Below are 16,328 nucleotides of genomic sequence, written 5' to 3'. Positions count from 1 at the left end.
GACTTATTCTACAGTAAGAGGATTGTTATCCAGGATTGAGTGGATGAGCTTTTGGGCCTCTAACCATTATCACCCAGAAGGACAGAGCAACAGGCACATGCGAACACCACCACCTGGAAGTACCCATCCAAGCCGCTCACCATCCTGACTGGAAGTATGAGCTGACCAGAGAGTTCTGGTATAAAATTGCATTGATGAGTCATAGAGGTATGCAGCACAGAAAAGACCCTTTGGCCAATCACGTTTGTGCTGGTCAAAAATAACCAACTAAATATTTAATCCCATGTTCCAACACTTGGCCCAGAGCCTTGTGTGTCTTGGCATTGCAAGTGCACATCTAAATACTTCATAAATGTTATGAAGGTCTCTGCCTCCACCACCTTTTAGGCAGTGAGTTTCAGATGCCCACCACTCTCTTGGTGAAGACGTTTTCCCCCTCATCCCCTCTAAACCTCCTGCTTCTCAACTTAAATCTATGTCCCCATGTCATTGATCTATCCACCATGGGGAAAAGTTTCTTCATGCCTACTTTGTCTATACCCCTCATAATTTTATACATTTCAATCATATGCCCACTCAGTCTCCTCTTTTCCAAGGAAAACAACCTGTCTATCTAATCTCTCTTCAGAGCTAAAACTCTACCCTAGGCAACATCCTGGAAAACAGCCTCTTCCAAGTGCTGTCACGTTCCTCCGATAATGTGGATTCCAAAACTGCACACAATACACCAGCTGTGGCCTAACCAACATTTTCTACAGTTCCAGCATAACCTCTCTGCTCTTAAATTATATGCCTTGGCTATTAAAGACACGTATACTATATGCCTTCTTAACCACTGTATCCATCTGCTCTGCTACCTTAAGCGACCGGTGTACATACATACCAAGGTCCCTCTGATCCTTGGTGCTTCCCAGGGTCCTGCCGTTTATCCTTTGTATGTATTCCTATGTATTCCTTTGCCTTGTTTATCTTGCCTAACTGCATTACCTCACACTGATCCGGATTGAATTTCATTTGTCACTGATCAGTCCATCTGACCAGCCCATCTAGGGCTATCCCCCTCACTAACTACCACCCACCAATTTTCATATCATCTACAAACTTGCTGATCAACCCTCCTACATTCATGTCTAAATCATTTATATAAACAACAAACAGCAAGGGCCCCAACATTGATCCCTGCGGGACCCCACTGCACACAGGCTTCCAGCCAGAAAAACACCCCTCGACCATCACCCTATGCTTCCTGCCACTCCGATAATTCTGGATTCAATTTCCCAAATTTTGTTGGATCCCATGGGCTTTTATCTTCGCTATCGGTCTCCCATGTGGGACCTTCTCAAAAGTCCAAGTAGACAACGTCAAATGCATTTCCTTCATCTACACACCTAGTGACCTCTTTGAAAAATTCAATCAAGTTGGTCATGCCTGAAGAATCAAATTGAATTTTTTGAGGTGGTATTGAATGTGGTAGCAAAGGGAGTGTCGTTTGTGTTATTTATATTGGCTTCCAGAAGGCATTCAGTGAAGTTGCACAAGACATTCAATTAAATTGGAGCTAAAGGGATCAAGGGTATTGAACTTGATCAGCCACGATCATAATGAATGGTGGAGCAGGCTCAAAGGGCAGCAGAGTGGCAGAGCGGAGCCGCTGATTGGCTGTTGCGGGGAAAATTTGCATCAGTGCTTTGCGGTCGCTGTATCCAGAAGGTGTACCTGAGCAAGACACCCTCTGTGTTCAAGTGAAGGCAAGCATCCAGCAGAGGGCAGCAGAGTGGAGCTGCTGATTGGTTGTTGGCATCAGTGCATTGCGGTCACTGTATCCAGAAGCTGATTTGTGGAGGAGTTGTTGTCAAGTGACAGTTAAACCCCAAACACTTCTTCAGTGTTTTCCTCCCTACCCCCTCCTCTAATAAAAAAAACAATCACTGTAAGGATCCCAGCCGAGTAAAGATCTAGAGGGAGACTCAAGGGCAGGTAGAAGTAGAAAGGAATTGAACCGTGACGTCACAGCCGGCAGGCAAGTGATTGGCTGGTGACTGGTAAGTAGTTTTTCTTTTCCCTGAGGTGTGTTGATAAGGTAAGGTTTTTCTATTTCTATTTTTTTTTATCGTGTGATTGGTAACAATTTTTCTTTTTTTTTTCCTTTTTCATTTATCTATTATTTGATATTATAGTTGGACTAAATTAAGATTAAATATGGCAGGAGATCTCAGACCCGTGTTATGCTCCTCTTGCTCAATGTGGGAGCTCAGGGACTTGGCTGACGTTCCTGGCTCCTTCACGTGCGGGAAGTGTGTCCAGCTGCAGCTCTTGTTAGACCGAATGACGGCTCTGGAGCTGCGGATGGACTCACTTTGGAGCATCCGCGATGCTGAGGAGGTCGTGGATAGCACGTTTAGCGAATTGGTCACACCACAGATTAGGATTGCTGAGGGAGAAAGGGAATGGGTGACCAAAAGGCAGAGAAAAAGCAGGAAGGCAGTGCAGGTGTCCCCTGCGGTCATCTCCGTCCAAAGCAGGTATGCCGTTTTGGATACTGTTGGGGGAGATGGCTCACCAGGGGAAGGCAGCAGTAGCCAGGTTCATGGCACCTTGGCTGGCTCTGCTGTACAGAAGGGCAGGAAAAAGAGTGGAAGGGCTATAGTCATAGGGGATTCAATTGTAGAGGAGTAGACAGGAGGTTCTGTGATCGAAAATGAGACTCCCGAATGGTATGTTGCCTCCCAGGTACACGGGTCAGGGATGTCTCAGATCGACTGCAGAACATTCTCAAGGAGGAGGGTGAACAGCCAGTTGTCGTGGTGTATATAGGCACCAATGATATAGGTAAAAAACAGGATGAGGTCCTACAAGCAGAATTTAGGGAGTTAGGAGCCAAGTTAAAAAAGTCGGACCTCAGACGTAGGAATCTCAGGATTGCTACGAGTGGCACATGGTACGGCAATTTTTTATCATGGCAAATCCACCTACCCTGCACATCTTTGGACAGTGGGAGGAAACCGGAGCACCCAGAGGAAACCCACACAGACACTGGGAGAGCATGCAGACTCCGCACAGACAGTGACCCAGTGGGGAATCGAACCTGGGACCCTGGCGCTGTGTAGCCACAGTGCTATCCACTTGTGCTGCCACAGTTTTCAGAGCTGGATAGCTGCAGTCACAGCCAGAAGGTGTATGAGTCTCTCTCTCTGTAATACAAAGACGGTAAATCGATCCTTTGATGATTTAAACTATAACTGCTCTCAATAGTGACTTTAACCTGATGTGCTTCTGGTAAAAGGTTTTTCAAGTCTTACGGATGTTAAAAGGACAGCTTAAGCATTACTTAGTGTTATATTTTTTGGGGGTTGTATTTGAATTGATGGTTGCTAAGATGTTCACTGTATGTTTTAAAAAGGTTAACTTGAGTTCATAGAATAAACATTGTTTTGCTTTTAAAAAATACTTTTACATTTTTGCTGTACACCTGTAGAGTGGGCCGTGTGATCCCCATACTACAATCTATTAAAAGTTGTGGGTCAGGTGAACTCTATGATACACTTTGGGGTTCTCTAAACCCTGGCCCATAACACCAGGCTGTGATGCAGCCAGATAAGATGCTTTCTATGGTGCATCTGTAAAGGTTGGTAAAACCCAACATAGACATGCCAAATTTCCTCAGTTTCCTGAGAAAGTGTAGACGCTGTTGTGCTTTCTTGGTCGTAGTGTCGATAGTGGACCAGGACAGATTGTTGGCGATGTGCATACCTAGGAATTTGAAGCTGTCAACCATCTCCACCTCGGCCCCGTTGATGGAGACAGGAGTGTGTATAATACTTTGCTTCCTGAGGTCGATGACCAGCTCCTTAGTTTTGCTGATATTACTGGAGATATTGTGTTTGTTACACCACCCCACTAGGTTTTCTATCTCCCTCCCTAATTCTGCTCCTATATCTTATGGCCTAAATGTGAAATAGGCTAATAGTACTATGTGGAGCCAATAAAATTACACTTCATGTAATTGAATGTGCAGACTCCGCACAGACAGTGACCTAAGCTGGGAATCGAACCTGGCACCCTGAAGCTGTGAAATAACTGTGCTAACCACTGTACTACCATGCCGCCCATGATTTGAACAGTGGGAACAGTATTTGAACAGTGGGACAGACTTGAAGGGCTAAATGATGTATTCCTGCTGTGAATGTTGTGCAGAAAGACTTGAGACTTAAATAGAAGTAATTGGGAGGGGATCATCTTTTTCACACGGCGAGTGGTTCGGGGACTGAATGCGCTGCCTGGAAATATGGTGGAGGCAGGTTCAATCGAAGCATTCAAGAGGACATTCGATGATTACTTGAATGGAAACAATGTGCATGAGTATGGAGAAAAGGCGCAAAGGAATGGCATGAAGCCATGCTCGTTTGGAGAGCTGGTGCTGACACAATGCCAAACTTTGTTTTAATAAAGAACAATAAATATTGGAATAGCCTTCAGTGATTAAGCAAGAAATAATTGAAAGAAGGATGTTCGCAATTGGTGGGGGTGTTCAGAACCAGGGGTCATAATCTAAGGATATGGGGTAAACCTTTTAGGACTGAGATGAGGAGAAATTTCTTCACCCAGAGAGTGCTAAGTTTGTGAAATTTGCTACCAGAGGAAGCAGGTGAAACCAAAATATTGTATGTTTTCAAGAAGGAGTTAGATATAGCTCTTGGGGCGAAGAGGATCAAAGAATATGGGGGTAAGCGTGATCAGGCTATTGAGTTGGACGATGAACCATGATCATAATGAATGGTGGTGCATGCTGTAATGGCCTGCTCCTCATCCTATTTTCTATATTCCTAAAATTGTGGGATTGGTGGTAAGAACATTCTGGGTGGATGAACACTAATGCATTGCCTGTCTCATTTGTTTTGTGAAGCACAGCAGTTGCTAACTCCCTGACCTGTGACTGAGCTCAATAGACCAGTCACCTATTCCAAGTCTTGGAAACAAACATGACTGTTCTCTGCCTTTAGCCAAGTCCTGAAATAATTTAATCTCTTTTGTCTTTCATTGCACAGCACTGATGCTAACATCTTCAGTTTAACTGTGAGGAGAAGGAGTTTGAACCTTTGACTCTTTGATCCATTGCAAGAGGAGTTTGTGCTTCACCTCCAGGATTTGTTAGTGCTCTGCTTTCCATGTTCTTTTAACCCAGTCTAAGAGTTAGAAAAGCAATATAATACAATTTGTCCCAGTGTTGAAATGTGAGAAAAATGCTAAATCTGTGTCACCATTAATTTTCTTTGTTAAATTCTTAGGAACTGCAAATGGATCAACAAGCTAAGAAACATATTCAGGATGAGTTTGAAGCTGCCCTGGAGGAGAAAGACCAATTTATTGGTGTTCTACAGACACAGGTAGAACTACACAGCAGTGACTAAATGCCAGATTACAGCTAAATTGGTTAACATGTTCTTTCAATTGTGCAAGGAAGTGATCCTGGTGTTCTGGTTTCAGTTGCTTCGTTTAAGCGCTACGTTTTTAAACTCAGCAGCTACAGGCACCAAATGAGCCAGATTTGTGGTTCAGAAAATGGTGAGGCTAACAATGCTCTTCATTATTTACATGGAACTTGGACGGCAACTTCTAGCAACTGCACATGCGTAATTAAATATAGAACTCCGGAAACTGCTGTCCGAGCTGCGGTGCTCCCCCAAAAGCTGGGCGATAATAGTGGTGTGCCAACTGATATACCTTTCAAATGAATTGAATGGTGTGAAGTTACAGCACTTAGCAGATAAGGGCGAACTTTTCCCAGGATGTTCAGGGCTTGTCCATTCCTCTACAAATGCCCTTTTAATGACTTGTTAAATCTTGATTACCGCCCACTGACCACAGCACACTGAAAATTAACTTTAGAAGCATGGAGTATCATTTTGTCTCATTCTTTGTGTTGTTTAACTTATAAAATTTTTCTTCATCCAATCTCTCTTTCCTTGTGCATGTTGCGTTTTATACCAAACCTGATGTTGGATTCAGTATTCTAACTGGTACTTAGAGGTTCAGGCTCCACGTTCCTGAATAACAATTCTGAAATCTTATTGATTCAGGAGATGAAATGAAAATGAAAATCGCTTATTGTCACAAGTAGGCTTCAAATGAAGTTACTGTTCGGGGAGGCTGGTACGGGAATTGAACCGTGCTGCTGGCCTGCCTTGGTCTGCTTTCAAAGCCAGCAATTTAGCCCTGTGCTAAACAGCCCCTAACCCAGTTGCAGATCCATTCACGCAGGTCTCAGATGTTCTGTCGAGGGCACTGCAGTGTTTGGTTTGCTAATTAACGGTAAATTCCAGTGCAAAAATCCAAAGCAAGTCTGTGGCAAGTGTAACAAGCTGCTAGCAGACTTGCTGTTGAGTGCAGAATCCAGCCCATTGTGCAGCTGATGTACATTAATTGCACGCAGAAATAAAGTCTTTAATTTTTCTGACTGATCTGATAGAAATTTACAAATTCGATAACTGTTAATTGCCATGTTCATATCTTTGAAAGAGGTTGGCAAATATTTTTAAATTAGAATTTCCACGGCATGTGTTCCCTTAATTGGTTTTATTGTTGACACTTGGGCTACAGGTCAACTGCAGCCGTGTTGACTTTTTAGTTCTTAGCGATGAGCTATTTCAATAATTTTTACAAAAATGAAGTCTTTTCAGTAAATTTGATCTTGCTATTATTGAAAAACAGACATGCTGGAGAATAGGCAGTCTGATGTGTCCATTAATTGGGGGGATGTGGTGATGTAGTGGTATTGTCATTGGACTAGTAAACCAGAGTAATGCTCTGGGGACCTAGATTCAAATCCCACCACTGCAGATAGTGAAATATGAATTCAATAAAAATCTGGAATGAAAAGTCTAATGATGACCATGAAACCATTGTTGATTGTCGTAAAAACTCATCTGGTTGACTAATGTCCATTAGGGAAGGAAATCTGCCATCCTTACTGGTCTGGCCTACATGTGACTCCAGACCCACAGCAAAGTGGCTAACTTTTAACTGTCTCCTCGAGGACAATTAGGGATGGGCAATAAACGCTGGTGCAACGTACGACGCTCATGCCCCATGAACGAATTAAAAACATTTTTTTTTAATTTGTCACTTTTGTCACCTTGCTAATTTACATTTTCATTGTGTATCTGGATTTTGTGTTCATCTATGTTTTGCTTGAGTGCATATATACATGAAGGAACATAAAAGATCTTTAATAGCAATTTTCTAAAATACATTTGACTTGTTTATAATATTTGATATGCACACAAGCCCATGTTTGATGATCAGGTTTTTGTATTCTACATGGTTTCTGCATGATATATAATTAGGGTAGTTCAGTCTCACATTTTCTCCTTAACTGAATTCCATCTACGTTTTAATTCATAATGTGATCATTTTTACTTTATGTAAAGTACCTTTTGTAATTATTGAATGTTTGAAGCATTGTATAGTATAATGTGGATTCTACGGGCAGAAATTAAGGTGGCAGTTTTCTTCTCTCTGCCACTGATGTTGCTATTGACTGCAGCAAACTGGAGGCTCCTTATTTAGTATCCACAAAACACAGTGAAAAAACAATAACCAGCTTTTCGCACTACCCTTCACAACTATTTCAGGCCGAAGAACGTTAATGGTATGAAAGGTTGAACCAACATGTCTTCAGTCTTGGTGTTACACGTTGAGGCTGCAGTATTTACCATTACTACAAAACCAAGTCATCTTCAGCTTGATAGCAACTGAATTTAAGTACAATTTCCGTTCTCACAATTCCACAACAAATGTAAATATGTTTCCAAATAGTTGCATTTTGCTACCAATGTGCAATTAACCATGTAATCAAATGTTCTAATTTACTTGTACTTGGATTTAGTTCCAGAGATTAATTTTTGTGCTATGATTTAGTTAGCAGCGCACTGACGAATAGGTCGTGTGCTTAACTTAATCTTAATGTAAGTTTTTAAGATCTGCAAAAACCTGGGTCATATTGATGTTCATCCAGCCACTTGCCCAGGAGTCAGAGCCCCAGAGTTTTCCATGAAATTGAACTTGTGGAATTATGAGAATGGAAATTGTATTTAAATTCAGTTGCTATCAAGCTGAAGATGACTTGGTTTTGGAGTAATGGTAAACACTGTAGCCTCAACATTTAAAACCAAGACTGGAGACATGTTGGTTCAAACTTTCATACCTTTAAGGTTCTCCTCAAGATGTGCATTACTGGTGATTGGACAGAGTGGAACACATGATTGTTCTGCTTAGTGCAGAGAGTAACCATTAATGTATCTAATAGACTTTTACGCACCCTCCATTTCATCTTTACAAGTAGCGGGCAGATTGAGTATAATGTGACAGGAAGAAAAGAAAATCATTTTATTTTTAAATGGCAATAAACTGTTAAATTTTGGTGTTCAGAGGGATTTGGGTATCTTAAACATGAACTGCAAAGTGACATGCAGATAAAGCAACAATAAGGAAGGCAAATAATAATATAAGTGATCATTATTGTGGGAAATTGTCGTGTAAAAATAATAAAATCTTGCTGTATTTGTGCAGGACTTTTGTGTGACCACACTGGGTTACTGTGAATGGACTTGAAGCGTTAACTTTGTGTCTCACTCCACAGATGTCTCCAGACTTGCTGAGTGTTCTCAACAGTTTGTTTTTATTTCAGTATTTTGCTTTTCTATTGAATGGTTGAATAGTTTGAAGGAGGACTATGGTCTACCTCTAGTGTTGCTACACTGGTCAGAAGAGCTCTTCATTCTGTTCACATTGAGAATTTTGCGTCTTCAGGTATCATTACTAAAGCAAAGGATGGGATTCGGAGGGACAAATACAGATTTGCAGGAATCCACAACTCCAGCATCCATGATGGAAAGTACAGAAGCAGTTCAAGAGAGTCCCAACGAAGAGGAAAATAACACAGACAGTCCTGATGGATTAGGAGGTGATGTCTTTCATGTAATCAGAAGCTAAATTAACAAAATGTTGGAAACAAAGCTTTCCTGGTTGCAAATGTGGAAACACTCTGAGGGAGGGTTTCCTGTAAGAGATATGGAGTTGGAATTTACTGTAAAAATAGTGAGACTTGGGACTCTGATTGTTATCTATGCATAAATCAGACTGCAACTTTAGACGAAGGCAAATGGTCGTTAAATGTAAAAATCCAGAACTTGCTCTTTGTAATGTAGCTTAAAGTAGCTTCTCGCTGTCTAGCTGTGGGCAGCACGGTAGCACAGTGGTTAGCACAGTTGTATCACAGAGCCAGGGTCCTAGGTTTGATTTTCGGCTTGGGTATCTGTCTGCATGTTCTCCCCGTGTCTGCGTGGGGTTCCTCCGGGTGCTCCGGTTTCCTCCCACAAGTCCCGCAAGACGTGCTGTTAGGTGGATTGGACATTCTGAATTCTCCCTATGTGTACCCGAACAGGCTCTGGAATGTGGTGACTAGGTGCTTTTCACAGTAACTTAATTGTAGTGTTAATGTAAACCTACTTGTGACAATAATGATTATTTTAAAAAGCTCCCCATTCAAATGCAATGAGCTGGAAGAAGTTTCTGTACTGTAGTTGGAGGCTAAACTCTCTTGGGGGTTGTCCATTGTCCACGTGCTATTCTAACTGTGACAAATCTCAATTACTGGCCAACGACCTCTCTGGCACTCTTTAAAAAAAAAAGAAGTAACTTTTACAAGCTTTTAGCTGTTGCAGATTTTAATAGATTATAATTTGTTTCACTTTTACTTTCAGGGCCTTCCAGGGTCGGGGCCTTCCAGGGTTGGGGAGGCTGTTGGGGAAGGGAGGGGAGACAGTCCCGGCGGCTGGGAACCACCTGCCATGACAGGGCGGTGCCAATGCCACGGATGCCATTACGCATTACGGTGGCCATGCTGATGGGCACCCACCCCTGCGCTGGTTGAGCGCAGGCCGTTCGGCCGTATGGATGGGTGCTGGACCCTTCACAGGGCACCCCACCCAGCCGGCAGCACCCACCGGCGGTTGGATCCAGGGCCTCACCCATGGCAGCCCCAGTGAGGGCAGTGCCATGAAACAGTGGCCCTGGCAGGAGGGACGGGCGACAGGAGTCGGGGCACCGAGGGGTGGGGTGGGGATCATGTGTGGCTGGGGCGCGAGCTGCCAACCGGGGCGACCATGTAGCCCATGGCACCTGGTTGTGGAGGGGGGCTTGCATGCAGGAGGAGACTCCGGATGAGCCGGGAAACAGTCGCCCATATCCACATGATGGCACACCTGACACCGCTTGGGACTGAGGGGGTAACACCCTCTCCCAGTGGCCGTCAAGGTGACGGTTGACTTCAACTTCTATGCAACGGGATCGTTCCAGTCGCCGAGTGGGGACATGTCTGGCATCTCGCAGGCATCGGTGCACCAGTGCATCTGTGCAGTAACTAACACGCTGTATGACCTTGCAGACCACTACATTCAGTTCCCTGTGGACCACGCCCACCAGGATGCCCAGGCAGCAGGCGTCGCTGCCGTCACCATGATAACCATGGTACAGGGGGTAATTGCTGGGGTGCACATCGCCCTGCGGCCACCATCGTATAACAGGCCAATGTTCATGAACAGGAAGGGGTCCTACTCCATGAAAGTTAAGGTGGTCTGTGACCACCAGATGAAGATACTGTATGTCTACACCCGATATCCGGGCGGTGTCCATTATTCGTTTATCCTGGCATAATCAGTCGTACCCGGCATGTTCGAGGGACCCTCCCACTGGCTGCAGGGCAGGTTCCTGGGCGACAGGATTACCCGTTGCGGTTGTGGCTGATGACACCTATATTGAGGCCACAGACTGACACGGAGAACCGCTACAATGAGGCCCATTGTGCAACCAGTGGTGTGGTCGAGAGGTGTTTTGGGGTGCTGAAGATGCGCTTCAGGTGCCTGGACTGCTCTGGAGGGGACCTCCAGTACGACTCAAGGAGGGTCGGTTGCATCGTTATGGTCTGCTGCGTCCTCCACAATATATCCCAGCAGGAGTAGGGGGAAGATCACGAGGAAGGGCACGCGGGGGGCAGGCAATGTACGGGACATGGGGGCTGGACATGGACGGGAGGCTGCACTACCCCGCTGGCAGGGCCAGCGAGCACTGGACAGTTTAATTGGCGCATGTTTCACCAACTTGAGAGGTGAGGGGGGCTCTGCTGAGCAGGGTCACGGACACCACAGTACAACAGCCCGCTCTGTGGTGAGCTCTGAGCTCCACATCATTAGACAATGTCTGACTCATGGTCACAGTAATACTCTCCACCTGGGTGGTCCCTGTATGCGGGCTGGACACAGTCCTGTTGTTTTGCTGGGGATGGCGTGCCGTGGACGTCCGGTGCACGTCACGCCCACCGGCTCAACGTTCCATCACCCCTCACCCACAGTAGCACTCAGTTCCCACCCCATCCACGCACGCATCAGACACAGCACAGAAGCAGCTTTCATCGGTGGTACAGTGTATTTAATTACAAACATTATATACGTATGCCCTAACCCCTGTAACTGAGCTGTGCCCTGCACCCGTGCCAACTTACTAGGTGTGTAACTTCCTGGCAATACGGGCCCTATCACTGCGCCTCGGTGGTTCCCCAGATGGTACAGCAGGAGTGGAGGTGGACTGTTGAGACCCCGGTGTGCCCGTCCCCGGTGTGCCCGCGTCCTGTGTGCCCACGTCCTGTGTGTCCGTATCCTGGCTCATGTCGGGCGCAGGGCTGCTGAGACGGCTGCCCTCCACGTCAGTGCTTGCGCCCTGGGGGCCTTGGTCCTGGCGCTGGCTGTGGGGCACCGGATGGGCTGGGACCATCGCCGGCTGATCCTGTAAGACACCAAATAGCATGTATGGTTAGACAGGTGAACGGGGGTGTGGGGGTGGGGTGAGGGGACGCGGCCAGGCAGCGGGATCTCACTTGGTGGCGTGTCTCCTATCTCGGCATCAGCACCCTCCCGGTCCTGGGGTCCGCCAGCGAGGTCCAGTGCCCTCTGATCATGCATGGTGAGGTGGTGCTATTCAGGTGCACCCCCTCCGGTTTTCTCCCGCTCCCTCCAGTTATGGGTGTTCTTTTCTTGGGAGGCACACAAACATCAACAGTGTTAGGCAGTCCCGCATGCAACCCAGCGGTCGGGTCTATGATAGTGTCGGTGCACAGCGCACCTGGCCAATGCGATTGACATGGGTGGGTGCAGCCATGTGGGTCAGGGCGGGGGTTGGATTGTCCCCCTGGGGGGGAGGGGGCACGGGATGGGGGGGACAATGTCACGTGTGGGGGGTAGGCGGGTTGGTGCCAGGGGCTCAGTGCTGGGTACTCACCCTGGCTGCCCCGAGGAGGTCATGCAGCTTTTTCCGGCACTGCTTGCCTGTCCTGGTACCCGACCCGATGGCGCTGACGGCCTCATCCACCTCCCTCCAAAGACGCCGACTGTGGAGTCTGGAGTTCTGCGGCTGGGTCCGGGATAGAAAACTCCCCTCCTCTGCTCCCGGCGCCCAGGAGCGTGTCCAAATCGCCATCCTGGAACCTTGATGCTGCACGGCGGGCAGCCATCTTCCCTCCGACGACTGTGTAAGTGGATGCGTTTTTTTAAGGCGTTGTGTCAATAACGCGACCCTCCTAACGGATGCCGTTTGCAGGTTGCTCCCCCGGGCGCTTCTCGTGGCGCCTGTGCAGGCCCCTTGTGGGCCGCAGAATCGGTGGACTATGGGGCCTGTTGACGCCCGGTATTTACGACGGCGTCAATACTTACCCCCATTATCGGAGAATCCCACCCCTTGTATCTGATTTGACATTGAATTCTCTATTTTAAAAAAATATTTTTTATTCTCCTCCTTTTCCACATTTTCTCCCAAATTTACACCCAACAATAAACAATAATCAGTAACGAATGTAATGTCAATCCCCATATCAATAACAACAATCCCATCCTCCCACCAAACCCCCAAATATTAGCCCGCATGTTAATATAAACAAATAGAACTTAGAACAGTACAGCACAGAACAGGCCCTTCGGCCCTCGATGTTGTGCCGAGCAATGATCACCCTACTCAAACCCACGTATCCACCCTGTACCCGTAACCCAACAACCCCCCCTTAACCTTACTTTTATTAGGACACTACGGGCAATTTAGCATGGCCAATCCACCTAACCCGCACATCTTTGGACTGTGGGAGGAAACCGAAGCACCCGGAGGAAACCCACGCACACACGGGGAGGACGTGCAGACTCCACACAGACAGTGACCCAGCCGGGAATCGAACCTGGGACCCTGGAGCATGGTGGTTAGCATTTATGCTAACCACCATGCTACCGTGCCAATTGACAAATGACAAAGAGGAATCACCCATAGTCACCATTAACACTTACAGCCCTTCGACCCGCAACCCTCCCAGCCCCCAACCCCCCTAATGTTCGATGTAATTCAATTCTCGAAAGTGCATAATGAATAACGCCCATGAATTGTAGAACCCCTCCATCCTTCAAATTTGACCTTTTCAAGCATTAAGAATTCCAGAAGGTCCCCCCACCACGCCAGGGCACAGGGTGGAGAGTTGATATCTACCCTAACAGGATCCGAGGCGAAGGCTGCAACATCTGCCTCCGTGCCTGTTTCCAACCCCGGCTGGTCCGACACCCCGAATATGACCTCCCGAGGGCCCGGGTCCAGTTTCACGTGCACCACTTTAGAGATTACCTTAAACACCTCCTTCCAGTAATCCTCCAGTTTTGGACAGGTCCAAAACATATGAACGTGGTTTGTGGGCCCTCCCCCGCAAGGTTGGCACACATCCTCTACCCCCTCAAAGAGCCGGCTCATCCTCGCCCTTGTAAGGTGCGCTCTATGCACCACCTTCAGCTGTATCAGCCCCAATCTCGCACACGAGGTGGAGGCGTTCACCCTCCAGAGCACCTCACACCAGAACCCCTCCTCCATACCCTCCTCCAACTCTTCCTCCCACTTTGCCCTGATCTTGCGGTGCCTTCTCCTCCAAAGTAGCCCCTTTAACCGCCGATACTACCCCCTTCTCCGGTCCCCCTGTCCTCAGCATTTCCTCCAGCAATGTGGAAGCCGGCTCTACTGGGAAGCTCTGTATTTCCTTTCTTGCAATGTATCTAAATATTTCCCCCTGCTCCAGCCCATACTTAGTTCCCAGCTCCTTCAATCCGCAAAACCACCCTCAAGAAACAAATCTTTTAGTGTTCTAATTCCTTTCTTCTCCCATCTCCGAAAATTTCCATCCCATTCCCTGGCTCAAATCTATGGTACCCCGAATCGGCATTTCCCTTGACCCTGCCCCCAACCCGAAGTGCTGTTGAAATTGCCTCCCAAGTTCTCAACAAAGCTGTTACTACCGGACTCCCTGAGTCTGAATTCTCTATTTTAACTGGTTCATATTCTCCACTGTTCAGAAGCATTTCTTCAGTCTGGTCAACAAGATGCACTGTTGCTTATTGTGTCCACAGATCCAAAATTCTCTGTAGAGGGTGCCATGCCATTTTAATCTTCCACCTGTGTCAGCTTGTAGTTTGTAAAAGCTCCTGTAAGTTTAGCAGGCGAGGACTGGTCTAACAAATATTGGGTGCCATTTGTTTGTCGGTTACAAGAAATTCTGGCTTAATATATGTTAAACCACAATATGTGTTTTTGATTGTTTACCAAAGTACTTGGGATTTATTTTCAACACTAACAAGTGAATTCCAGCAATCATCACTTTGCTCTGTCCAGTTTGAAGGGCTCGGGTTGTCATTCTAATTATTTACACGTTGATGAAAAATACGATAGGATAGGCTTACCTTGGAGCCTGAAGTTCCTGTTGGTAATTTAATTCCTTGTTCATGGTTAACCCATTTTTTTTACTGTGCATTAACAAATCATATTGAATTATAAAAAATCTCCTCAATTGCATTAATTAGAAATAAACAGTTAAGCCCTTAAAAAAGTGTCAGTACATGAGAAATCGTCTCACAAGGATTCTTGTTTCACAAATAGGCTAGAATAATTATTTTTATTCAACATGACTGCTTCTAGAGTTTGTGCAAGGAAAGCTTTGAAGTTTTGCAATTAATAGTTCAAGGACTTTTCTTGATAATGGTCAGTTGATATGGGGATCAAATCTTTAGCCCTGCCAGGCATTGCATAATTGTTCAGTACTACATTTTGAAAAATGAGATTTAGTCAAGTACGGTGAATGATAATTTGACATTTGAGTTTATTTTTCGTTGGGAATTTATTTAATAATATCACTAAATAATTCTATTGTTTTAGTCTGTGTTTACATTGTTTATGGTATAACTTGCAGACTTTTTTTTCTTTTGCTCACAAATATGTTACCATTGTCTCACACAGAGGGAGGTGGAGATGCTAATTCCCTAACAGTTCTTCAAAAACGCGTGAAGAGGCAAGAAAATCTCCTACAGCGCTGCAAGGAGATGATTCACACCCACAAAGAACGTTGCATTCAGATGACCAGTGAAAAGGAAGCCCTGCAAGAGCAACTCGATGAGCGCTATCAGGAGCTGGAAAAAATCAAGGTGAATTTAAAAAATGGGTGGAGATTTCCTTTGCTCTGGGTTCCCTTTGTACTGCCAGAATGACAGGGACTGAAGTCCAGATGCAGTTGAACACTAAATATTTAACTCAGAACCAAATTTGCTTTGTTTTCTGAGAAACCCTGTTAAACTCGTGGCCCTTGTAGAACCCAAATTGTTGGGAAATCAGGGGTGAAATTCTCCGACCCCCAGCAGGGTCGGAGAATCGCCTGGGGCCGCCAAAAATCCCGCCCCCGCCGTGACAGAGATTCTCCGCCACCCGGGGAGTGGCGGCGGCGGGAATCACGCCACTCCAATCGGCGAGGCCCCTGCGGCGATTCTCCGGCCCGCGATGGGCCGAAGTCCCGCCGCTGGGAGGCCTCTCCCGCCACCGAGGTTTGAACCACCTCTGGTGGCGGCGGGAGCGGGCCCCCGGGGGGGGGGGTGGGGGGGGGGGGGGGGGGGGGGGGGGTGCGATCGGACCCCGGGGTGTGCCCCCACGGTGGCCAGGCCCGCGATCGGGGCCCCCCGCTCAGACTCCGGGCCAGTGCCCTGGGTGCACTCTTTCTCTTCCATGGCCTCCGCCATGGCGGAAGCGGAAGAGAAACTCGCATCACGCATGCGCTGATGGTGAAGTCAGTGGCAGCTGGCCGCCGACGTCACCGCCGGCGCATGCGCCGACCAGCGAAAGCCTTTCGGCCAGCCCCGCTGCCGGGGGCGCCGGTTTTTTGCGCCAGTCTTCTGGTGCCAACCGCTCCGGCGCGGGGCTAGCTCCCAAAGGTGCGG

At 46.8% G+C, this 16,328-nt stretch overlaps 1 protein-coding gene across 3 annotated transcripts in view; it reads left to right on the top strand.

The window, feature by feature from the left end:
- golga4 (golgin A4) overlaps positions 1–16,328 on the top strand; it is a 220,065-nt gene that overhangs the window by 64,879 nt on the left and 138,858 nt on the right. For all 3 annotated transcript variants that reach the window (XM_038809827.1, XM_038809826.1, XM_038809825.1), the window contains 3 exons: positions 5,286–5,384; positions 8,809–8,962; positions 15,361–15,545. In XM_038809827.1, the coding sequence (XP_038665755.1) occupies positions 5,286–5,384; positions 8,809–8,962; positions 15,361–15,545 (438 nt within the window). The remainder of the gene's footprint in view (positions 1–5,285; positions 5,385–8,808; positions 8,963–15,360; positions 15,546–16,328) is intronic.

The sequence above is a fragment of the Scyliorhinus canicula genome, chromosome 10 (assembly GCF_902713615.1).
Source record: "Scyliorhinus canicula chromosome 10, sScyCan1.1, whole genome shotgun sequence".
Classification (NCBI taxonomy): Eukaryota; Metazoa; Chordata; class Chondrichthyes; order Carcharhiniformes; family Scyliorhinidae; genus Scyliorhinus; species Scyliorhinus canicula.
The sequence above is the reverse complement of the archived record's forward strand: the minus strand, read 5'-3'. Positions and strand labels throughout refer to the sequence as shown.